This window comes from Callorhinus ursinus, unplaced genomic scaffold (genome assembly GCF_003265705.2).
Source record: "Callorhinus ursinus isolate GAN/ISIS: 27379988/994484 unplaced genomic scaffold, GSC_fseal_2.0 scaffold22, whole genome shotgun sequence".
Taxonomy (NCBI): domain Eukaryota; kingdom Metazoa; phylum Chordata; class Mammalia; order Carnivora; family Otariidae; genus Callorhinus; species Callorhinus ursinus.
The window spans coordinates 9,976,968-10,002,930 of record NW_027397084.1 but is presented as its reverse complement, the minus strand read 5'-3'; the positions used below and the strand labels follow the sequence as shown (position 1 = coordinate 10,002,930).

Here is a 25,963-nt window from a genome sequence, read left to right as displayed (position 1 = left end):
GAACGACTCGGTTCACTCCCCTTGCAAAATGAGAGTTTCCCATCATTTTCTCAATCTGTAAACTTTCCACCCATGCTCTCTCCCTGCATCCCAGCCCCCAACACACATCCTCACCCTAACTTCCAATTGATGACCTTGTTTTGCCTCAGCATGTCCCAGCAGATGACTGCCTTCAGTCTGCCTCTCACCTCAAGCTGCACAAACACTTTCTGTTCTCCTTCCTGCTCCAGGAGACATGGAGTCTTTTGACCTACCATATCCCACCCATTTTTAAAAGCTCTGGACCCTGTTCTCCCTTAGTCTCTCAAGTTTACTTTTATTCATCCACTTCCTCTAACACCAGTCTCTCCCTTTTTATGGATTCTCTCTCATCTGCAGAATTCTAGCTAGTGTCTAAACAAAACAATTTGACTTTTGTTTCCTAGTACATGTTATAAGGCTCTGAACTATCATAGTTATGCTCTAGCTGCTTTGCACAATCTCATCTTGAGTGCCAGACCAAAGTACTTCAATAAAATTAAGTATTGATTTTAAAAGAACCTACTTTTCAGCTCCCATAGAGCACTTCCTTTATGTAGAATCCTTATTGTCAAAACTCTAAGGTTTTGCTAGACGTAAGCCTGTACTATCAGATGACTGTATATTGGTTTAGTGGAATTATTTTGGTTTTGGTTTTGGTTTTGTGTGTTTTAACTTCGTTTATAAAGAAGGACTTTCTAGTTAACTATAAATGACATATACACCATGTAAATAATTTCTTTTCCCAGTCGGTTACTTGTATGCAGTTTTATCTCTTTTACAAAGAGGTGGGAGAAATCACATCCCAAATCATCATTCTCCTACTACTGCCAAAGAAACTTCAGCTTTGACTTCTGAGACATGTGGGCCAGAGAAACACTCATAAGTGGGACAGCCTGAAAATATAATGAGTATGTTATTTATTACATATTTTTTACAGTGCTATTCCTAGGAGAGCAAGAATTGTAGGGCATATGATTTTGGAGGAAAGGTGTTCTGTTTGTTTTATATTTTGTCAAGAAGACCTGAAACGAAGAAGTAATTTAAATATTCTTTATACTTACATTGGATCAAATGGGTATGTCTTGCATTTTATAGGGGTATGGGGAGGAAGGCACGGGGGTAATATTTTATAATAACCAATGTTTCATGAAACTTTTTTTTACTTGACTTAGGAGATACTAATTATTGACTTCATGAAGGTCAGAGCGTTAAGTCTCCAACCAAATGTCTCAGACATCAGAAAGCATGTGTTCCTTTTATAGTAAAATGTTCACACACAGAGCTTCAAAACACAATTAAGGAATTCATTAGGAATAGAGACAAGGAATTCTTTTTTTAAAAAGATTTATTTATTTATTTGAGAGAGCGAGAATGAGAGAGAGAGAGTGCATGAGAGGGGGGAGGGTCAGAGGGAGAAGCAGGCACCTTGCTGAGCAGGGAGCCTGATGTGGGACTCGATCCCGGGACTCCGGGATCATGACCTGAGCCAAAGGCAGTCGCCTAACCAACTGAGCCACCCAGGTGCCCAGAGACAAGGAATTCTTAATCTCAGGAAACAAACTGAAGGTTGCTGGAGTGGTGGGGAGGTGGGAGGGATGGGGTGGCTGGGTGATAGACATTGGGGAGGGTATGTGCTGTGGTGAGCGCTGTGAATTGTGTAAGACTGTTGAATCACAGACCTGTACCTCTGAAACAAATAATGCAATATATGTTAAGAAAAAAAAAAAAGAAAATAGCAGGAGGGGAAGAATGAAGGGGGGGAAATCGGAGGGGGAGATGAACCATGAGAGACGATGGACTCTGAAAAACAAACTGAGGGTTCTAGAGGGGAGGGGGGTGGGAGGATGGGTTAGCCTGGTGATGGGTATTAAGGAGGGCACGTTCTGCATGGAGCCCTGGGTGTTACGCACAAACAATGAGTCATGGAACACTACATCACAAACTAATGATGTAATGTATGGTGATTAACATAACAATAAAAAATTTTAAAAAAAGGAATAGAGACTCGGGGCGCCTGGGTGGCTCAGTCGGTTAAGCGACTGCCTTCGGCTCAGGTCATGATCCTGGAGTCCCTGGATTGAGTCCCGCATCGGGCTCCCTGCTCAGCAGAGAGGGGGAGCAAGTCCCCCTCTCACGTGCTCTTTCTCTCTCTCATTCTCGCTCTCTCAAATAAATAAATAAATAAAATCTTTAAAAAAAAAAGGAATAGAGACAATCTGTGTCATTGGCATTGCACTAGTTACTCTGAATAAGAAAGGTAATTAAGTTTAAATAAGCAAATAATTCCTGCATATGTGAGTAGCCGTATGTGTCTGGCATTTAATCTTTATCACATCATAGTGCTTAATAATAACAAAAAGGCAACTCACTCCTAACAGTGAAGAGAGAGGTGACATAGTAACAAAATCTTCTTCCTGTTAACAGGTTAAGCATGCACAGGCATTCAGTAAATGCTTATTGAACTTCTTGCCTGGTTCTAGGGTTCATAATCTAACTCATATAAAATTCTGACAGGTTATAAAGATTTCACAGTGACTTCTATTCTATCACCTTACTCCTGTGCTTGTCATGGGCCTGAGTCCTGGACCCCCCCAGTGTATACATATGCTTTGCAACACAGGCAGTTAACATAGGTTGTGCCTTTCTTGAACTTGCTCATTCAAACTTTCTCTGACCCTTTCTTATACTAACTCTTCTTTCCTCCCTCATTCTATTCTTCCTCTTAAGATCCTGCCTCCAGCGTCATTTGTTAGTCATATTCTGCTCCATCCAATGTCACTACTAAATAGGGAGCTTTGGATCCTGCAGGTAGAGTGGCTTGGGGGTCCAGCTTTCTTGGTGGACTAGTTTCAGGGAGTCACATATAAGAATAAATGAATGAATGGAAAGAACTCTATACTGGACTACTTTGAAGATGTGACTTCTACTAGTATAGCTCCTGTGACATATTACTCTAAAAGAGTATTTGAATCACATTATAAATCATCAACTTTTGTTATTTTAGCTTTGGAAGGCACCTGCCATCAAGAATAGAAATAAACAAAAACTCATGTTTCTACATGTGTATTTATTTAATGAATTAGTCAAGAAAAAAATGCTTCGTCACAACAGAATCCTTTTACAGACAAATCAATTATGTGATTTAGGGACATAAGAAAATTCTTATAAATATAATCAGCCATAATTTCAATCTTATGGTTTAAAGTAAAATAGATGGATTTCTCAAAGTATTGAACTTTATCATATATTAGAGTCAATTCAGGGGGCAAATCTCATAATAACTTTTTGTAGTATATTCTGCGCAGAAGTTGATTTAAAATGTATTCAAGCTATAGAACAATAATCTTATAACTAGATAGTTGGCAAGAATAGATAAAAATTATTTTAGGGGTGCCTGGGTGGTTCAGTCAGTTAAGCATCTGCCTTCAGCTCAGATCATGATTCCAGGGTCCTGGGATCGAGCCCCATGTCGGGGATCCTGCTTCTCCCTCTCTCTCTGCAGCTCCCCCTGCTTGTGCTCACTCTCTCTTTGTCAAATAAATAAATAAAATCTTTCAAAAATTATTTAAAAAAATAAGAGTTTTGAAAAGGACATTACACATCAATCAACTAATACATACTAAGAAGTATCTACTGTGTTTGAGGTAGGGTGTTAAACTGTGTGGTAGTTTAAATAGAAGATATGGTCCCTGGCCTTAAGAAATAACCCCTTAAGGGCACCAATACCTACAAATTCTACGTAATTTATCGAACTACATATAGTTAATAGCAGAGTGATTGAAAATCATATCAACTAAGAGAGTGCTTATTTTATTTAGGGACAGTTCCAAAAATTTAGCAGTCTATAGAGATCACTTTATTTTTTATTTATTTATTTTTTTAAAGATTTTGTTTATTTGAGAGAGACACAGCGAGAGAGGGAATACAAGCAGGGGGAGCGGGAGAGGGGGAAGCAGGCTTCCCATGGAGCGGGGAGCCGGATGTGGGGCTCCATCCCAGGACCCTGGGATCATGACCTGAACTGAAGGCAGACGCTTAACAACTGAGCCACCCATGTGCCCCTACAGATCACTTTAAAAGACATTGTATCTCCTGAATCAGAAGCAGGAGAAACAAAATCAGAAATCTATAAAACTGGATGGAATGTGAACAGTTAATCAACATGACATCAACATGGCTGGGGGAAAAAATGTGTTAAAAGAAGGTGAGTGAGAGGTAAAGTTTAGAAAAGGGGAAGTAGTGTGAGTCAGGGTTTTTTACGAGAAAAGGCCGCCTAACTGTCTCATTTCAAAAGGATATATCTCTAGTAGAGGCTTGTGTCAGAATCTCAGAGCACATGTCCGTTAAGATCATGGAATTAATGCCCTTCATACTGGTTCCATGCTTTTGAAAACAATTCTTGATTTAACATTAGTGTTTCCATATTATATGACCATAGAGAGAAAACATATTATATAAAAATAACCCTTATTTTATGTTTGATAATTAAATATCTATTTAAATTAATAACTTAGTATTCAATTTAGTGATTCTATCTCTTTAAGAGAGTTAGAACAATTTGAATTTTCTGTTTTATCCTATGTCCGTTTTCTATTTGTCTATTTCATCTAAGTTGTTGAATTTGTTAGCATGAGGTTGTTTGTAGTAGTCTCTTAACTTTTGTCTGTAGGATCTGTAATATAATCCTCTTATCCCTGAAACTGATGATTTGTGCTCTCTTTTTATCTTGATCAGTCTAGTGAAGGGGTTAAACAATTTATTGATATTTTCCAAGAATCATGTTTTAGCTTTGTTCACTTTCTCTATTTTTGTTTCTTTGTTTATCTCTTTTCTATTTCATGGATTTCTGCTGTTATATTTATTATTTCCTTTCTTCTATTTACTCTGGATTTGCTTTGTTTGTTTCCTAAATTTGTAAGGCAGAACCTTAAGTTACTACTTTTAGACAATTCTTTTGTAATATAAGCACTTAACATTATAACTTTGTTTCAAAACACTTTTCACTGCATCTGACAAATTTTGACACGCTAGTATTCCATTATTATTCACCTTGAAATATTTCATAATTTTTCTCATAATTTTGACTATTGTTCTTATTATTGTTAAGGCACAAGTAAACCATGTATCCACTCCCAAAGCAAGATTTTGGTAATTAGATTTATTGATGTTGTAGATGGTGTTGGCACAGATTTCTAAGCATATCATATGGAAGGAAGGATATAGGAAAAGGCTAGATCATGCCCAAATGTAGTGATTTCATTTTTTGGTTCCAATCCAGAGGCTGATTTGATGACCTTTCACTTAAAGGCAAATTAAAATATCTTGAAAACAGTACAAGATAATTTTGCGAATATCAATTTTAAATCAATGCGATTCTGTTTGTTGGAAGTTAAAATATCCCTGTGGATTCAGAACAAGAACTACTTACTGTTCATAGACAGGAAGATTAGGAATAGTAGGAATAATGGGTAATGCTGTTTCTCTAAATTCTTGATTAGCCCCAGTCATCCTCAACTTGGGCTCTGTTTAATGGCAATACTCCCCAAATTACTATTTTCTTCTTTTCTTCTTCTTGTATTTTGGTTTTACTCTCCATGTTTAGAGAAAAGAGAGAATGAGAAAATTATATAGTCTGACATCCAAGCTCTTTCACATCCTTTCACAGTATACCTCTTCAATTTTAATACACCTCCATAAATTCTCTGTTCCGGCCCCCTCAATCTACCTCCTTTTTCATTGACTTGAATATTGTTACTTCCTTCTCCCCTGTCCTTTTTCCATTACGGAGGCCTTAGTGATTATCCCTTTTCCTTAATTATTTGACTTATCTAAATCTTTTTTCACTTAGCTAATGTCCATTATTACTTTTAAATAATACATATTATGTAACAGGTACATTTATGTTATTAATAGCTATTATGTAATATATGTGTCCTTTCACATTTTACCCAGACTTCTTTGCATACTGAGTATCTAGCACCCTTAAAAGTTCAACAAATGTTTCATAAGGTTACAGATGATAATAAGAATGATGGATTGCAAATCATCTTTGAGAGATTGTGGTTTACATATCACTTACTTTCTTTTATTTTATAGGTACATTTAGGGAAGAACAGAAATGCACATACCGAGCCCTGATACAAGGCTACATCTGCAAACAGACTGACCAAGCAATCTTAATTCTTGACAATGCTGATGCCGCTTGGGCAATGAGGAAGTTATATCCAGTTGTATCTGTTACTCGTGGTTTTGTTGACACGTTTAGTAGTGTAAATGCCAAGACTCCCTGTTCTACTTCAACGCCTATATCTACTTTCTATTCCATTTTACCCACCAGAGAAATCACCAAGATCTGCTTTGTGGATCAGCCTCCGCAAGTGTTGCGTTTTTTTCTATTGGGGAACAAAAGTACCTCTAAGCTTCTTTTGGCTATATTCTACCATGGACTTCAGAGCCCCCATGTTTTCGTAGGGGAAAGTTTCATTCCACCCATTCTGGTTCAATCGGCTTCCTCATTGCTAGATGAATCTATTGGTTCTAACTATTTCAGCATCTTGGATAACCTCTTGTATGTTGTCCTACAAGGACAGGAGCCCATTGAAATACGCTCAGGGGTCTCCATTCATTTGGCCCTCACTGTGATGTTTTCAGTCCTAGAAAAAGGCTGGGAAATCATCATCCTTGAAAAACTAACTGACTTCTTGCTGGTTAACCAAGACCAAATCAGACTTATTCATGAGATGCCTGGCAATGAAGCAACCCTAAAGGCCATTGCTGATAATAAAGCAAAGAGAAAGCTCAATTGCCCAACTGTGACTTGTGCCAGTCATTACAAATTTGGTCAACGTAGACCTCTCATGATGGAAATGAGCTCATATAGGGTCCCACCACCAACCACTATGGAAACTATCTCAAAAGTGATAGTCATTGAAATTGGTGATCCACCAATAATAAGGAGCACTGGACTGATTTCATATTTATCAAGTAACAAATTACAGAATTTGACTCACCAGATTATCACTGCTCAACAGACTGGAGTACTAGAGAATGTTCTGAATATGACTATTGGGGCCTTACTGGTAACTCAGTCAAAGGGAGTCACTGGCTATGGGTAAGTACTAATTATAATAACATCTAAACAAGGGCTGATTTCTTGGGTGCATATTGCAAATGGCAGTTGACTTCCATTGAATCACATAACCTGTCTGTTTCTTAAGATAAGAATAAAAACTTAGTCACTTACAGACTTAAATTATTAATTTAAAAATTTTTTAATTAAATCTATATTTTTCATGACTATTCTATATCTTGGATGGTTGAAGATGTTATATTTTGGTACCTTAAAGTGAAAAGCATATAGGAAGAAATTTTTTCAAAACAGTTTGTTTTCAGTTCGTTTGTTCACTCTTTTATTCATGTAATAAATTTAAGTAGTAGGTTTTGCTAAGGTGAAACAGATATGATCTTTGCCTTAAGGGACAGAAACACTACATATCACAATTCCAATGAGCCACAAGCTAAAGAATGAGTACTGAGGAGGATGAGAATAATTCTTCTTACCTGGGGAAGGGACTTATGTTTAAGAAAATTTTGGAGGGATGACTAGGAATTTACTAGGGTAATGCAATGACTCTGATTGGGTTTTATTTAGCTTAGGATTATAACGCCCTGAAGAAGTTGCCTTTGTCAAATTGTATGAGGCAGGAGTGTCCCTGTTGCCAGCTATGTTTATGGCACAGACCTGTGTAAGATCTGTAACATCTTTTGTGCTATGTTATTCTGACTGTAAATGCTTATTTTTTATTTTGGAGTCCTTCACCAGATTTCTGTTCAATAGACATTTCAGAATTAAATTTACCTGAATGTTTTTCTGAGCTTAGTAAATGGAGAAGCCTGAGAAGTACACAATGGGGAAGGCAAGTGTAAATTCCTCTCAATTTTATAGATTGTGTTAGTCAATTGACCAGCCCAAGTTCATCTAAGGTTATCTCTCTTAAGGTCCAGACTGTAAGTCCCAAGCTCCAATTTTTAGCAGATGCAAAAGAACCAAAAATGATAGCCCAGACTGAGAGACAAGATGAACTTGTTACAGTGTTTAAGAAACATATATAAAACCAACCATCTCACAAATGAACACTGCTGGTTATAGAGGGCTAAAGGTGGGCAACATAGATATTCCTTATAAACTTATCACCACTACTGGAAAATAAGCTCAAACCCATGCACACTTTCAGTTGATACTGGGTCCCTGAAATTGGTAAAATTATTTAGATTCTGAGATATATTATTCAATGAGATTTTAGGACATTTATATTTGGACATTTATATTCTTTCAGATTATTCTGATGTTACTGCTTTCTCATTTTATTTGTGGTAGTACTACCAAATAATGGATATTTAATGGATATTAGTTACATCCATGTACCATCTTCAATGGATATGGGATTTGCTATAAAATAAGAGTAAAAACAAAAAGAGACACCTTCACATTGTTAGGCATATTTAACTAATACATTGATTGTGTTTTTAAACACAGAGCAATATATCCAAATGAAAACTTAGCTAGTGTTTTTGTATCATATTTTACCTGAATTACAATGTAGATAGGTGTTCCTTTTCCTAACAGTACACTAATATGTATGGGAGATACGAAAAGAAAACTCAAGCAGTTTTTTTCTCCCCCCAATCTTGTTGATTTGAAGGGCTTTCGGAATTGTTATTTTATAATTAAAAAGAACTCTTAGTGACACGATTGCTCAGAAGAATCTTTTAAATCTTGGATATTTTTACCAACCAGCAAACCATACCATGTTATGTCATTATGCTATAATGCATGGTAATATAAGAATCAAGAACCTGAAAAAAATGATGCCAATGCAGCTTAGCTTATATTTATTTATTTATTTATTTATTTATTATTTTTTTTAAACAAGAAGTTTATTTAAACAACAAGACGCTTGACTTGAAGGGAAAACTATCTAGGATTCATTTCTTTTAGAGTAATTTATCCCTGCTTAAAGACAGATTGCCCTACATGTAACAGCTACGTACAAAAAAGTTATAAAATTGTCCTTGGTTTTACAATGATAAATGAAAAACATTAAAATTCTCCAATCGAACAAGGTATGCAAGGATTTTTATGTTGTTCTTTTTTTGTTAAACAGTGAGAGCAAAATAACTTACTGGAATATAAAGATAAGAGCTGACTGAGCATGCCACTAATGGAGAGAGGGGGTATTTTCACAGAAGCAGTATTTTCCCCCATCCCATCTCCGTTTGATGTCGATCAAAACATACCATTGGCCATTTAGTTAAAAAAAATGCAATATGCTTGTGCACATACACAGTTACTTTATGTACAATAAAGGAATGGGGAAGGGGAAAATGAAAGGTTAGAGAAAACTATACTGTAGTAGTCGTCAGGATGTGGTGGAACCAAATTGCGGCTTTCTAATTGAGAATGTCTTCTTGGTTCTGGAGTTCTGGAGTAAAGTAGCAGGTTCCCTTTTTAGTAGGCACCTCCTGTCTGCTGCTGGAACACATCAACTGTATCTTCATCCTCCATTTCCAACTGTGCAGGTGTGTCTGTTTCATTGATTGGCTGCCTATCAAATCGGAATCTGATCTGCCTCATTGACAAACCCTGTTGTTCACAATAGGCTTTCATTAGTTTACTAAGTGGTGTATGCCTCTTAATCTTAAATTGCACCACAGAACCATCCTGCCCCGCCACCTTCAAATTAATATGATTGTTGTTCTCAGTCTTGACTCCTTCCTTGGGCTTTTCATTGGCCATAGCGAGCGCCGGAGTGTCCTCAGCTGCCGCTTCACAAAAGAGGTACCAGGTCCGCACCGAACGAGGACACAAGCCCAGCTTAGCTTATATTTAAATATCTTTTCCCTTTAGCCCAATTTCATTTAGATCCCACTGAGTTCTTATAAATATATTATAAGTATGGCCGACTAGAGAGAAAGAGGGCCAATCCATTGCTAAATTTTATTTAGATTTTACAGTACTGAGCTTTTCTAGTAGGTCATCATTCCCAAATAATTGATTTTGTGTTACATATAAAAAGAGATTCCGTGAATATTTAGCCTTTAACTAGAAGGAGAGAAGAGTCAAAGAGTAGAAGCAATGGAGGTATAGCAGAGGAAGCCCAGCAAAGAGAGTGAATCCGGCACCAGTTTAGGTACACACACATATCTGTGGGGGATATCATTCCATTATGAAGAGGCGAGACAGTTTCAGAGAAGAGATCATCTTTATGGCCCACCATCCATCATAGCCATCATGTTTTCACTTTTGACTCAGATATTTCTGATTTAATAAGAAGCTGCCGAACATGTATATTATAGCATCGATTTTTCTGTTGGGATGTGTTCTATTCCCTCATCTCTCTCTGTCCCTCTAGTATTTTAAGAGGAATTTCAAACATAAGGCAAAAAGCAAATCATCTGAAGATAAAGAATAGCTGCTTCTTAAGAATATCTGAATAAATCTCTGCAGAATGAGAAATGCCTTGTCCTAAGGGATTGAATGAAAATTAGCAAGGTGTCCCATGGTCCAAAGAATTGCACAATATGCTAAACAACCCTGGAACCTTGTGCAGGCCTCTGGCCAGCCCTGTTTCTTTCAACTTTGATCAGTGTCAGTTGGGACTTCCATTGAACTTACTGGAGAGCCATTGACAAGCTAATGAACTGACCTTGACACAGCAGAATCAGCCCAGGGATGCAGGCCTTTCAGTGAAAAACACCAACGATGTTCTTGAGAGGCTCATGATTGTTAATTTAATGGGTTTGCATACATTTCAACAAACTGAGGCCATATTGGGCATTTACTTTTTTTTTTTTGGTTTTGTTTTTTTTCTTTAATAATTTTTTATTGTTATGTTAATCACCATATATTACATCATTAGTTTTTGATGTAGTGTTCCATGATTCGTTGTGCATTTACTTTTTAAGGAGAGTACTACCAGCTTTCAAAAAGTTACTAACCTCTTTTTTGGGGAGTAGAAATGGAGTTCTTTTTACTTTTTAATTAAATAATACACAGTGAATTGGCCTCTCCTGGTCTTTATCCTCTTCTAGAGACATCTGGATTTAAATTCTGTCTGCTAGGCTAAGTCAATTCCATGAACCTGTTTTCCATCTTCCAAAACTTCATTGACTTCTGTTGTCAATACTGCTTTCCCCTCCTGCCTTCTTTGTCTTTGTTAGTTTACCCCATTTATGCCAAGTGGTTTACACCATTTTTATTTATTTTTATTCTTTTAAGTAATTTCAGTGGAGTAGGGGACACAGAGATAAACATAAGTTCAATCTGCCCTTTTTAAACTGGGCATTCTCCACAGGAGTCTTATTTCTATATTCTGTCTTTTATCTGGAATCCTGGCAGGACACATTTTATATTGCTTACCTTTCTTTCAGTAGGAACTTGATTTTTGCTCTCTTAAATATTTCCCTTCCTTTCTCCTCTTCTCTCCCCTTCCCCCTGCTTCATTACAAACAAATTTTTTTAAACACCTTTAAATAATATTCTTTGTCATACAGTAAAATTAAATATATCTGTATCTTTTATGGATGTTTAAATATTGAAATGCCAAAGCTATTTGTGGTTGGCAAAATTTCTAAAATGACCTCCCAAAGATGTGCTGCCCTATTCCCAGGAATCTCTGAATATGGTCAGACAGCATTTCATTAACTACAGGATGTTAGGTGGCACCGTTGACCCAAAGATAGACTATCCAAGATTATCAAGGTGGGCCCAGATAATAACGTGAGCCCTTAAAAGGAGAGAGCGTTCTCCTGCTCTGGCAGAAGAGGAAGACTAAGAGACTCAAGGTGTGAGATGGACTTGAAGGGCCCACTGTTTTTAAGATGGAAGGGACCACCTGGAAAAAAAGCAGGTGGAGTAAATCGAGAATGGACCTTGGCTGACAGCCAGTGAGGAAACATGGACCTCCATTCTATAGCCACAAAGAAATAAATTCCACAAATTTATAAGTTTAGAAGTGGATTCTTCCTGAGAGCCTTCAGCACTAAACCCAGCCAAGCCTGTCTGACTCTTAACCCACAACTCAAAGATAATAAATTTGTATTATTTTAAGCCACTAAGTTTGTGGTAATTTGTTACACAGCAATAAAAATCTAATACGCTATTTCAAATAAAGTTCTCTGTTAATGACATTGCCAGGATCCTTGGCTCCTGAAAACGGTTCTAGTCAGGGTGAGAAAGACACTGTAGGAGTGTCTGTGTGTTCTTGAGCCCATCACCTTAATATCTTTTTAAGTTCCCTTACTCTGTGTAAATAGCACCTTACAAGCCGACTTGGAATAGAGAGGAGAGCTAGCTGAGACCATTGGTGAGACTAACAGCCTATTGACACTCAGTCTCATTTAGCGTCTTCTTTGGTATAACCTCTCCATACCTCCAGGCACCTGCTTTCTAGGAAACAGCTGTCGGGAGTATACAAGGACAGAATCTTCTGTCAACATGTGAGGACATTCTTCCCAAGGCTGGCAGAATGTTCATTCTGGAAGAGATTTCTGTACTGCCAGCTTGTCTCTTTCCTCCTTCATGGCAAAACCACTGATCTACCACTGAAGAATGTTTCTGTGCTATTTCTTCTTTTCGCTACAATACAAATTTGCTGCTTTGTTGAATTAGGTGAATGGCAAAATTGTCATAATGGTATTTCATATATCTGGCTTTGTGGGAAAATGAGATGCTCTGCATAGGCAAACTTTCCATTTAATTAAAAATTGTTCCTTTTATCACTACATTTTTAAAAGCGTTCATCTCTTAAACCCCCCCCAAAAAACCCCAAAAACATATTATCCAGCCTTATTAAACTGGAAATAATGTAGACCATTCACATTTTTGTTGATGATTCATGGTCATCATTAAAATTATCATTTATTTCACAATCCTGTTTCTGCAGTGATACCCTCAGGGACCATTGTTCTTACACTAAATGGCCCCAGATGACTAAATCCTTGATTCTACTTCTGCAGGTTATGTTTTTCTGCTATTTTCCTTATAAGTAGGATGTAAATTGTAATCCATTGCTACAGCTGACATATCTGCATCCAGCAGATCCCCACTCACATTCGTATGTAGTTCTAACTCCAAAATTGAACGCTGCTACCTTAAAATCGAGTAATTAAGATCTCTGTGTATGGGTGGTGAAGTTGTAGGTAAATATAGTAGGGATTCATAAAACCTTACATTTCAACGTCTTTTATTTCCCAAACATTAATTGAACAGCTATTATGTCCAAAAAATTATATGGCTCAGATGAAAATCTAGAGATTTAAAAATTAATGAATAGGTAAAACAAACATTTCACAACTACTTAACAAGAATATATTATATTAAATCTAATTCTATATATAATTACAAAGAAACTAATTTGATATGAACCTGCTTTACCATTAGTCCAGGTTTTCATAAAATTAACTTTAGTTATATTAACTTTGGTATATTTTTATCTTTATAATAATTATTAGGTCAACACTTCAACTTACTCTTATAGTCCCAAGAGTGCCTAAGCACAGTGTCATGCACAATAAATGATCATTAAATATTTGTTGCCAACAGTGAAATGTAACTGTTTGGCCTCTCTACTATTCTGATACTCCGTGTAACCAATATCCTGTATTGAATCTCTTTCATCAACTAAATCTTGGATCTTGTTTTCCCGGCCACACTATGAGTGCTACAACACCCTAACGCAAACAGGACATTTTGAATGGTTTGGGTGTGACCTTAAAGAATGTATTCAGAGTTTCCATTATCCCAGATAAGGCAGTCATGATAAAGTTTTCATAAAATATTATTTTAAGTGAGTTTCCATCTGAAATACTTAGGTTTTAACCCTTGAGTTGGCCTTGTTGGAAGATGTGCCATGTTTATTCTCTGCCTTCATATACTCCTGGCACACTGCAACCTACACCTAGGGTGACTCAAGTCTCAATTCAAAATGAATAATTTCAAAGAACCACAGAGTTTAGTAATAAGTATTGGAGCATAACAGTAAGCATACCAAATGAGGAGTATACCAGAACTTGAAGTTGGCCAAGCCAATATAAGAAGTGGCTTTCCAGAGGCAGGTGAAGACCTAAGAGCAGAGGAAGTACATGGTGGGTACTGATTTGTCATAGTGTTACTACAGTAACATGTATTGGGTACTTACAGTGTCTCAGGTTTGGAAGCACTTTGTCGTAGTGCCAGAAGGAAACTGTCTGATCACAAAGACATTTCTTCCCTCTTCTCTCCCTAGGAGTTGACAGCAGCTAAAGGCATCTGGCTGAGTTTAATAGGGAGCATAAAGACTGGGAAATATAAATAAAAATGGTGTGTGTCTGTACTCTGAGAGATAGCCAGGAAATCATTTTTGCCTTACAAAGTATATGGAGGCGGGGAGGAGGTACCATGTTCCCGAGGGACAGAGGTTATGGTATCTTATTTATCTTTGCACATCTCACAGTGCCTAGAACAACATTAGTTCATAGTAGAAGGGTTAACATGTTTGTTAGACTGAGCTGACTAGAGAGCTTACTTTCTTCTTCGAGGGTATAGAATCTTGCACACTTCTTTGGAATTCAAGTCCCCTGATGGCACATAGAGATTCTGCCCTATCTAGCCTAGTTGAAACAGGACTGATTGAAAATGCAGGACACCTGAAACATTTAATCAAAACATGGGGCACTTTTATAGGAACCTGACTTAGTAAGTTGGAGGAGACAAAGGTTGAAGAAGGAACAAGGAACTCTCTCTAATGCCCCTACCTTCAGCCCACCCCCCATAGGTCTTGCCCAGAGCCAGCTTTCAGTAGGATTTATTTCTTTGTTTGCTAGGTTTGCCATGCAGATAGAAATAATCCTCTCCTCTACAGAGGAAGCGTTTCAGGATCTGGCAGATTGAAAAGCAAGAGTTGGAGTGAACAGTGGTGATCTCTGAATGGGGAAAATGTCCATATTCTCTTGATCTTTTTTTTTTTCTTTTTTTTTTTGTAGCTTGTACTTGAGCATTGAAGGGAAAAAAAAATTCTTTCACATACCTGACTGGGTGTTGGAAGCTGTTAAATAGTGGTTAAAACTGGGAGGATTGGAGGGAACTTTCCTCCCCCATTTTTTAAAGTTTGGCTGTAGGTCCTCCTGCCTGCAGGCTACAGTCACATTAGCAGTTGGAAATTGGATAACGACAGCACAATGACAAATCCAGGTTGCTTGCAATAAGTTGCTAATCCCTTTGCTTTAATATCGGAGCAGCGTATAATGATGTTTGGACATCACTCCAGTTTACTGACGACCCCACTGGGGCCAGCAATAGAATCTTACAACTGTCTAACAAGGTGTCAGGTGACTCCCGTCGTCACAGCAACGGACACTGGAATCTAATCTTCCCTCCATCCCTTCTAGCACCCAATAACGCCTAGATTATATAAGTGGCCCATCATTGCTTGGTAACTTGAATCAATTAACGTTAATTCGCACAATGCTATGATGTATTGTGATCACTTTCATTTCAGGGAAGGGGGAGAAATTGCTATAAGTCACCTAAAATGAGGTTGTCTGTGGTGCTGAGGTATTAATTGGGTGTCCATATTAAATGCAAAAGGAGCCCCATCGTGAAAGGAAAGTGGATGAGTGACTCTCTTGGCTGCTATTGACCTATCAGAAGAAGAGAGTGCCCTTTTCCTTTGCTTTTATCTATTACAGTTTTCCCTATTGCGTGTCAAGTTGATGTATTATAAAAAATTCATTTGGTGACCTTTCACCCCCTTAGCAGATTAAACAATTTCACTTCGATGGCATCATTAACAGGACCCTGCATTTAATGATGATTTCTCTAAAAGGCCACGGAGATTCGATTTTAAGCTAACAGATTTATTGCACTATTATAACATATCGTAAAAAACTGTACCACCTACGGTCAGGTTTTAGGATAGGAACTGCTTAAGAGTTTATGTGGAGCTTAAAGTGGTATTACCTTGGGATATGCTGTAGCAGCAAGTCTCTGACCTCCAGTGAGATGCTGTTTACATTTAATAAGAGATGTTTGCTCACAATAAACTTTAAAGTGTGTCAGGGATGGCCTTTCAGCGGGTTTTCAGGCAGTTGGCTCCCATCTCTTCGTCTCTACACGTCAGTGTACTTCTGAAGGATCTCCGCTGGAGTCTTTTGGCTTCCTTAACCCCATTGCTAGCCTGCACCCCATCCCACATAGGAAAACATTTAAGAAGTGAGTTAGGGGAGAAATAGGATCCAGTAGCAATGTTAGAATTTTCCAATAACCTGGGCCCCATGGAAGGATAGAATTAATAGCATGGATTTTAAAAATCTGATTTAAATTTTTCCCCTTAAAAAAGAAAAAAAAAAAAAAAGAAGGAGCCTTACCCCCACTCAGGCTAAGGAAACTAATAAATGAAGATTAGGCTGCTGTATGCTGAATTCCCAGTGAGTGATTCTAGCACAGAGGTCAGGGCCTTCGCCGATAGATGACCAAAGGTGATTCTTAGGACTACATATTCTCGACCTGTCTCCATTTCCCAGGATTCTCAGGGGAGAGAGAAAGTGCTTCCTATAGAAACTTCATAGTTTGTGATCTACTGCATTTGCTCTTCCCCTCTTTCCTCTTCTTAGGACTAATTATCTTTGCCTGGTATACACCTTCCATGTTAAATAAATATTTTATCCTTTTCTCCTTAGATGAGAGAGGGGAAAAAAACGGTTGGGGAATAAAGTAGTTGACTTACGAGCATTTAACTGGGACAGGGTAGGCTACTTCCTCTTCTTCTTCTTCTTTTTTTTTTTTTTAAGCAAAACCTTATTAGAACTGACCTTAGCTGTTTTGAGAATAAGTCAACAACAGATGCTCTATACTAGGATAATACATGTGATATATGATATTTGTGTATCTCCATGTAATTGCGAAAAATCTACTGCATAACTGCAAGGTATGATTTACAGTAAGCTTAATAGGACAATAGATATATAATCTATAATGTCCTTTTTTAAATTTTATTTTATTATGTTATATTAATTACCATACATTACATCATTAGTTTTTGATGTAGTGTTCCATGATTCATTGTAATGTCCTTTTAATAAAGCTATGTTGGTCATCAAAAACACCAAAACTCTGGGAAAAAGATGTTTTGAGGTATCATGAACTGCAGAACCATTTTGTTTTATTTTATGTTTATTGTATTTTATTGCTAAGTCACATCAGCAATTAATGTGCTTGAAAGAGGTCAAAAACAATATAGCTCATTGGTTAACAGCTCTAGACCTTGATCATACCCTTAACTATTTGTAAGACCTTTGGCAAGTTACTTAAGCCCTTTGGGGTCTCAGTTTCTTCAAGTTTAACTAGAAGTACCTACATCACAGTGTCATTTTAAAGATTCAATGGGTTTATATGTCAAAAGCTTAGAATAGTACCTAGTACACAGTAAGTACTCAGCATATATGAATTTTAAGTTCTTATTCTCCCTACAGGCTTCATTCAATTAAAATAGATTAATCAATTAATTCCACAGTTATGGATCCTATTTAGTGCAAGCACACTGTGGAGAATGTAAATATGGAAAGGTTGTTGTGAGGATTGCGTGAGCTATTCTATGTAAAACAAGAGTTGTTGCCAGAGCTTGCTGTCAGGCGTCTCTTGCGATTCTTTTCAGTGACATCATCTTAGTACCACAGAATCCGCCATCGTCGAAGTCTTTATACCGTAAAAATTGGAAAACACCACAAATCAGAACCTTTTGGGGGAGAGCTGACTTACAAGCAGACTAGTGAACGTATCTATCTGTACCTTCTAAATATTTTCATCTGATTAGGCATTCTTGGGGCTGATATTAATGAACGGTGATAAAAATCTAAGTTCATAATTTGTGCTTCTTTCCACTCCTCCCACACACCCAGTCCATCCATTTCCAATGCTAAGCAAACGTAAAAAATAAACATTTAATGACCCTTTGGCTATAAGGTCATATTTTCTATATACTGCATTATGAAATTTCTGGAAACAACGGCAAATGCAAATATTTTCACTGGTAATAATGCATTTTAGAAATCGTCCCTGCCATGTTATCTGTAACCTTATGGATATATTCTGTTTTTGTCAACATGTGCCAGAAATATAAGCAGTTTTAAAACTGGGGACTTGATATATATTCGGCCCTACGTTCTCTCGGTCCTGGTCCAGCCTTCGGATGGAGAAGTGGGAAAAGAACTTAGAGTACAACCACGGCTCGTTTTCCTGGATAAGCAGGTAACTGGTTCATGGGGAACAGTCTGTCTTTAGAGCTGGGAGTGTGTCATGTCCGGCACACGTCACGCATTTACCGAGTGGCCCCCGTGTGCTGTCGGCACAGAATTTGTCATCTGCCTGCCACCTCACAGCTGGCTTCCTTCCACTTTCTGTGAGTGCCCAGAATTTGATCAAGAGTAAAAATAAAAGCCTGATGCTTTTCCTCCCCAAGCAAATCCTTGAAGCAGGTCTCTTGTATCTTGAATCTGGCCTTCCCAAAGAAATCATTTCATATGCTAATGAAAGAATGTTTGCTATCACATCTGCATTTACAGTTTTATGTTATTGTAAATGATTTCTCTTATATGTGGTTAACCAAATCATCAACAAAGGTGTCTGTGCTTAATTCTGATTTTAGTGTCCATGCACTCTGATTCTATTTTATCTTCTCTATATTTACTCAAGTCATGGGCGGGGAAGGAAGGGAAATATGGTAGTTAAATCAGCTTTCTACTCTGTATTGTAAAAATTCACCCCTGACATGTTTGCATGGGGAGGAAGCCTGTGAGACTGAGGTCCACACTTGGAAACCTGTCCCTTTGGAGGTCATCTGGCACTCAGTCAGCTGTGTGCTGCTTCTTTCCCTCAGTCTTGCCTTCCTTGTTAATCTTCAACACGTACTGCCGTTCTCCTCTTCTGTAAACTTAGCTTTCCTTTCTCTTCTTCACTGACCTGCCCCAACTTCTCCAGCAATAACCTCCACTCTCTTTTCTTGATAAGCTTATTTTGATATATTCTTAACACAAGAAAGAAAATACTCATCACTTTCCTTCCTTTGCCTGTCTCTACTAAGTTGTGATTTTGTCTGAATTCTTTTCTGTTTTAGATAACTTCACAAAATTCTCTTCTCAATCCAGCTCCCCCCGCCCCGTTTTTTCTATTTCCAGAATCGGAGAATAGAGTCCTTGGGGCCCCCCTCAGAGCCTTGGGCCATTTCTGTTTCCCTGGAAGGGACATCAGATTCAGTGCTGAAAGGTAGGTACCTGTGACATTCAGACACCTGTTACTACTACATCTGTAAGAAAATGTTTGCAGCCATTAGAGTTCATAGCAAGGTCAGTAATACTGAGCATCTTGGGTAATTTGGAAGAAATCCCTTTATCCCCTGTCTACAGTGCCATATCGGTAAAAAGCAAGATTAGACTGGCAGTAAATACTTAAGGAGCCACCTCCTCTTCTCCTCTTGCATGATGGAGGAGCATTTTTGTCATAACCATATCCTCAATATGATGTAAAAAAGGCGTGTCCCCCAAGACAAATGATTCTAGTACAGTATCATGGACTGGCCCAGGGAGCAAGTCACAGGTATGATGTGGTTCCTTTTTTTTTTTTTTTTTTAGATTTATTTATTTATTTGAGAGAGAGAGAGATTGAGCAGGAGTGCGAGGGGGAGGGGCAGTGGGAGAAGGAGAGAGAGAATCCAAGCCGACTCCCTGCTGAGTGCAGAGCCCACCCAGGGCTTGATCTCAGGACCCTGAGAACCGAAATCAAGAGTTGGGTGATTAACTAACTGAGCCACCCAGGCGCCCCTATGATGTGGTTTCTATGGGGAAATAGAAACACTTTCAGTATTATGAAGAATAAATGCAATGGCAAACGCAATGGCAAATGCAAAGCACCTGGTCCAGAGCAGGCCCTGAGTTTACTTCCCCCTCTCCACCTTTCTTTGTCCTCTGTTGCCTTCCTGTTCAGTCCTAGTACCACTGCTAGCTTCATTTAATGTCCCTGAAGTTGTGCATATAAAAATAAAATTAAAAAAACCCACCATTGTATTCTTTGCTTCTATGAGTTTGACTATTTTAGATACTACATGTAAGTGGAATCATACAGAATTTGTCCTTCTGTGACTGGCTTATTTCACTTAGCATCACGTCCTTAAGATTCACCTATATTGTTGCATATTTCTGAATTTTCTTTGTTTAAGACTGAATAGTATGTCATTGTATGCATATATTGCATTTTTTAAATCCATTCATCTGTTGATGAACATTTAGATTTCTTCCGTTATCTTAGCTAGGATGACTAGCACTGCAATGAACAAGGGGTTTTGGATACCTCTTTGAGATCTTGATTTCAATTCTTTTGGATAAATACCCAGAAGTGGGCTTGCTGGATCATATGATAATTCTATTTCTATTTTTGTGTGGAAACTCCATACTGTTTCCCATAGTGGCTGCACCATTTTGCATTCCCATCAACAGTGTATAAGAGTTCCAGTTTCTCCACATCTTCACCAACACTTTCTTTTTTTTTTTAAATAATACCCATCCTAATAGGTGTGAGATTGTATTTCATTGTAGTTTTGGTCTGTATTTCCGTGATGATTAGTGATTTTGTGCATCTTTTCATATACTGTAGTTGTTGGCCATTAGTAGGTCTTCTTTGGAGACATGTCTATTTGAGTCTTCAGCTTATTTTTTAAAATCAGGTTGTTAGCTTCTTTTATCCTATTGAGATGTAGGAGTTTCTTACATATTTTAGAAATATGTAAGAGAGATATATAGCTTGCAAATATTTTCTCCCATTCTGTAAGTTGCTTTTTCACTCTGTTGATTGTTTGCTTTGCTGCCCAGAAACTTTTTAGTTTGATGTAATCCTACTTGTCTAATTTTGCTTAACATTTCCATAGTCACCCAAAGCAATCTACAGATTCAATGCAATCTCTATCAAAATCCTAATAGCATTACAGAAATAGAGAGAACAATTCTAAAATTTATGTGGAACCACAGAAGATCCTGAAAAGCCAAAGCAATCTTGAAAAAGAGAAACAAAACTGAAAGCATCACACTTTGTGGTTTCAAAGTATATTACAAAACTATAAAAATTAAAACAGTACGGTACTGGCCTAAAGATAAATGCATAGACCAATTGAACGAACAAAGAGCCTAGAAATAAATCCACACATATATGGCCGACTGATATTCAACAAGGGAGCCAAGAATACACAATGGGGGAAGGATAGACTCTTCAACAAATAGTGTTGGGGAACTAGATATCCACATGGAAAAGAGTGAAATTGGAGCATTATTTTATACCTTACAGAAAAAATAACTCAAAATGGATCAAAATCTAAAACATAAGACCTGAAACTATAAAACCCCTAGAAGAAAAGACAGCTTCATGACATTGGTCTTGGCAATGATTTCATCATTGACATCAAGTGACATCAATGACCTCAAACACACAGGCAACAATTAGAAGCAAAATAAAAGCTGTGTTGATAACTCTTTTAAAACATCAGCTTATCAGATTTCTATGTATTTCATGAATTGTCTAGGACAAATCTGTTGGTTTTGGGTTGTCTGTAATCTTTTTTTCTAAACTTGTAAATGTCTCATCTACCAGTTCAAAATGTCAGCCTATCTATAAAATAGCTGGTTTCCAAGAATAAGCCATGACTTTACTGTTATTTCTTGCTCTGCCTTGGCTATGAGCCTAAGCTTCTTCACATGGATTCTGTAAAATACATGAAATGCCAAAATGTATAAGAATAAGTCCATTGTAGGGGGCGGAGCAAGATGGCGGAGGAGTAGGAGACCTAGATTTCGTCTGGTCTCAGGAATTCAGCTGAATAGGGATCAAACCATTCTGAACACCTACGAACTCAACAGGAGATCGAACAGGAGAGTAGCAACAACTCTCTGAACAGAGAAGCGACCACTTACTGGAAGGTAGGGCGTGCGGAGAAGTGAATCCGAGGCGGTATTCGGGAGGATAGACGGCAGGGGAGGGGCCTCTGCCGGCCGCTTCTGGCAAGTGATAGAGCCGCGGAGCACAAAATCGGACCTTTTAGAAGTTGGCTCGGCGGAGGGACGTCGCTGCAGTGGCTAAGCGGGGGGTGGAATCCTCCTGGGACAGTGTGGTCTCAGGACTCTTGGGGTCACAGAGAGACCGGGGGTGCCTGAGTGCTCCAGAGCTCCCAGGTATCGGAGCGGGGAAGCCGGCTGCAGAGACGGGGCCGAGGCGCGGGCTCTCAGCTCAGGGTGGCCATAAACTGTGATCTGCGGCCCAGTCGGGGCACGGCTCCTCCAGCAGGGACCCAGCAGGCGGCAGATCCGGGGAAACTCCCCTTCCTTCCCGGGGAGGAGCGGTGCGGGAACGCACTGCAGGGATCTGCTGGGTTTGGAGACTCCGCGCGGGGTCGGGTGCCAGAGATAGCAACGCTCGATCACAGGCCGGGTGAGCACGGAGTGCGGCCGGAGACCGGGGACACGGAAGTGACTGCTTTTCTCTGGGGGCACACTGAGGAGCGGGGCCCCGAGTTCTCAGCTCCTCCGGGTGGAGATTGGGAGGCCACCATTTCTGCCCTGGTCCTCCAAGGCTGTACCGAGAGCTTGCAGGGAACAAAAGCTCCTGAGAGCAAACCTGAGCAGCTTCCTTAGCCCGGACCGACAAGGGCGGGGCAATTCCGCCTCCGGCAAAGACATTTGGAAACCACAGCAACAGGCCCCTCCCCCAGAAGATCAGCACAAACAGCCAGCAAGCCAAGACCAAGTTGATCGATCAAGGAGAATGGGAGAACTCCAGCGCTAGGGGAATACTGCACATAAATTCGTGGCTTTTTTTTTTTTTTTAACCATGATTCATTATTTCATCAAAGTTAATTTTTGTTGACTGTTTTTTTTTATTTTTCTTTTTCCCTTTTTCAACCAACATCTTATCAATCCCTTTTTAAAAAAAAAAAAACAAACATTTTTTATTTTTCATTTTTAGAGTCATATTTTATCCCTTCATAGTAGTTACCCTTATTTTTGGCATATATATATAAGTTGTTCTCTCTTTAAAATTTTGAGGTACAGTTTCTTCTACCAGATCAAAATATACCCTAAATCACTAGTGTATGGCTTTGTTCTAGTCTCCTGCCTGATCACATTCTCTCCCTTTTTCTTTTTTTTTTTTCTTAAATCTTCTTTCTTTTTTCAAACAACTTATCTTACCAAGTCCTTTTATAAAATCTTTTATAATTTTCATCTTTACAGTCATCTTCCATCCCTTCATTGTATCAACCCTTATTTTGTACATATATGTCTTTCTTCCTTTAAAATTTTAGGAGGCACTTTTTTCTAACAGACCAAAATACGCCCAAAATCTAGTGTGTGGCACTGATCTATGCACTAGCCTGATCATATTTGATCATATTCTGCTTTTTTTGTATTGTTTTGTTTTTGTTTTTATCTTTTTTCTTCTTTTTTTTTTCTCTTTCTTTTTTCTTTCTTTCCCTTTCTTTTCCCCTGGTTTCAGGTCTTTTCTGATTTGTATACAATATATTTGCTGGGGACGTTGTTAACCTGTTAGCATTTTGTTCTCTCATTCATCTATTCTCCTCTGGACAAAATGACAAGACGAAAGAAATCACCTCAGCAAAAAGAACAAGAGGTAGTACCGTCAGCCAGGGACCTACTCAATACGGACATTAGTACGATGTCGGACCTAGAGTTTAGAATCATGACTTTAAAGATACTAGCTGGGCTTGAAAAAAGCGTGGAAGTTATTAGAGAAACCCTTTCTGGAGAAATAAAAGAACTAAAATCTAACCAAATCGAAATCAAAAAGGCTATTGATGAGGTGCAATCCAAAATGGGGGCACTAACTGCTAGGATAAATGAGGCAGAAGAGAGAATCAGCGATATAGAAGACCAAATGATGGAAAATAAAGAGGCTGAGAAAAAGAGAGAGAAACAACTACAGGATCACGAGGGCAGAATTCGAGAGATAAGTGATACGATAAGACGAAACAACATTAGAATAATTGGGATCCCAGAAGAAGAAGAAGAGAGAGAGAGGGGGGCAGAAGGTATATTGGAGCAAATTATAGCAGAGAACTTCCCTAATGTGAGGAAGGAAACAGGCATTAAAATCCAGGAGGCACAGAGAACCCCTCTCAAAATCAATAATAATAGGTCAACACCCCAACATCTAATAGTAAAACTTACGAGTCTCAGAGACAAAGAGAAAATCCTGAAAGCAGCTCGGGAGAAGAGATATGTAACCTACAATGGTAGAAACATTAGATTGGCAACAGACCTATCCACAGAGACCTGGCAGACCAGAAAGGACTGGCATGATATCTTCAGAGCACTAAACGAGAAAAATATGCAGCCAAGAATACTATATCCAGCTAGGCTATCATTGAAAATAGAAGGAGAGATAAAAAGCTTCCAGAACAAACAAAAACTAAAGGAATTTGCAAACACGAAACCAGCCCTCCAAGAAATATTGAGAGGGGTCCTCTAAGCAAAGAGAGAACCTAAAAGCAGCAAAGAGCAGAAACGAACACAGACAACAGACAGTTAACAGTCACCTTACAGGTAATACAATGGCACTAAATTCATACCTTTCACTAGTTACCCTGAATGTAAATGGGCTCAATGCCCCAATCAAAAGACACAGGCTATCAGATTGGATTAAAAGACAAGACCCATCAATATGCTGTCTGCAAGAGACTCATTTTAGACCCAAAGACACCCCCAGATTGAAAGTGAGGGGGTGGAAAACAATTTACCATGCTAATGGACACCAAAAGAAAGCTGGGGTGGCAATCCTTATATCAGACAAACTAGATTTTAAAACAAAGACTGTAATAAGAGATGAGGAAGGACACTATATCCTACTTAAAGGGTCTATCCAACAATTGTAAATATCTATGCCCCGAACATGGGAGCAGCCAATTATATAAGGCAATTAATAACAAAAGCAAAGAAACACATTGACAACAATACAATAATAGTGGGGGACTTTAACACCCCCCTGACTGAAACGGACAGATCATCTAAGCAAAAGATCAACAAGGAAATAAAGACTTTAAATGACACACTGGACCAAATGGACTTTACAGACATATTCAGAACATTCCATCCCAAAGCAACGGAATACACATTCTTCTCTAGTGCCCATGGAACATTCTCCAGAATTGATCACATCCTAGGTCACAAATCAGGTCTCAACTGGTACCAAAAGATTGGGATCATTCCCTGCATATTTTCGGACCACAATGCTTTGAAACTAGAACTCAACCACAAGAGGAAAGTCGGAAAGAACTCAAATACATGGAGGCTAAAGAGCATCCTACTAAAGAATGAATGGGTCAACCAGGAAATTAAAGAAGAATTAAAAAAATTCATGGAAACCAATGAAAATGAAAACACAACTGTTCAAAATCTTTGGGATACAGCAAAGGCAGTCCTGAGAGGAAAGTATATAGCAATACAAGCCTTTCTCAAGAAACAAGAAAGGTCTCAAATACACAACCTAACCCTACACCTAAAGGAGCTGGAGAAAGAACAGCAAATAAAGCCTAAACCCAGCAGGAGAAGAGAAATCATAAAGATCAGAGCAGAAATCAATGAACTAGAAACCAAAAGAACAGTAGAACAGATCAACGAAACTAGGAACTGGTTCTTTGAAAGAATTAACAAGATTGATAAACCCCTGGCCAGACTGATCAAAAAGAAAAGAGAAATGACCCAAATCAACAAAATCATGAATGAAAGAGGAGAGATCACAACCAACACCAAAGAAATACAAACAATTATAAGAACATATTATGAGCAACTCTATGCCAGCAAATTAGATAACCTGGAAGAAATGGGTGCATTCCTAGAGATGTATCAACTACCAAAA

At 38.3% G+C, this 25,963-nt stretch overlaps 1 protein-coding gene and 1 pseudogene across 6 annotated transcripts in view; one reads left to right on the top strand and one right to left on the bottom strand.

Moving 5' to 3' along the window:
* Positions 1 to 25,963, top strand: part of PKHD1 (PKHD1 ciliary IPT domain containing fibrocystin/polyductin) — a 484,077-nt gene that overhangs the window by 420,096 nt on the left and 38,018 nt on the right. For 5 of the 6 annotated variants that reach the window (XM_025890503.2, XM_073905082.1, XM_073905080.1 and 2 more), the window contains 3 exons: positions 6,118 to 7,132; positions 18,169 to 18,304; positions 19,231 to 19,318. In XM_025890503.2, coding sequence (XP_025746288.1) covers positions 6,118 to 7,132; positions 18,169 to 18,304; positions 19,231 to 19,318 — 1,239 coding nt within the window. Of the gene's footprint in view, positions 1 to 6,117; positions 7,133 to 18,168; positions 18,305 to 19,230; positions 19,319 to 25,963 lie in introns of those variants that run through there. The other variant, XM_073905084.1, reaches the window with a different exon arrangement.
* LOC112837899 (small ubiquitin-related modifier 2 pseudogene) lies at positions 9,515 to 9,873 on the bottom strand (annotated as a pseudogene).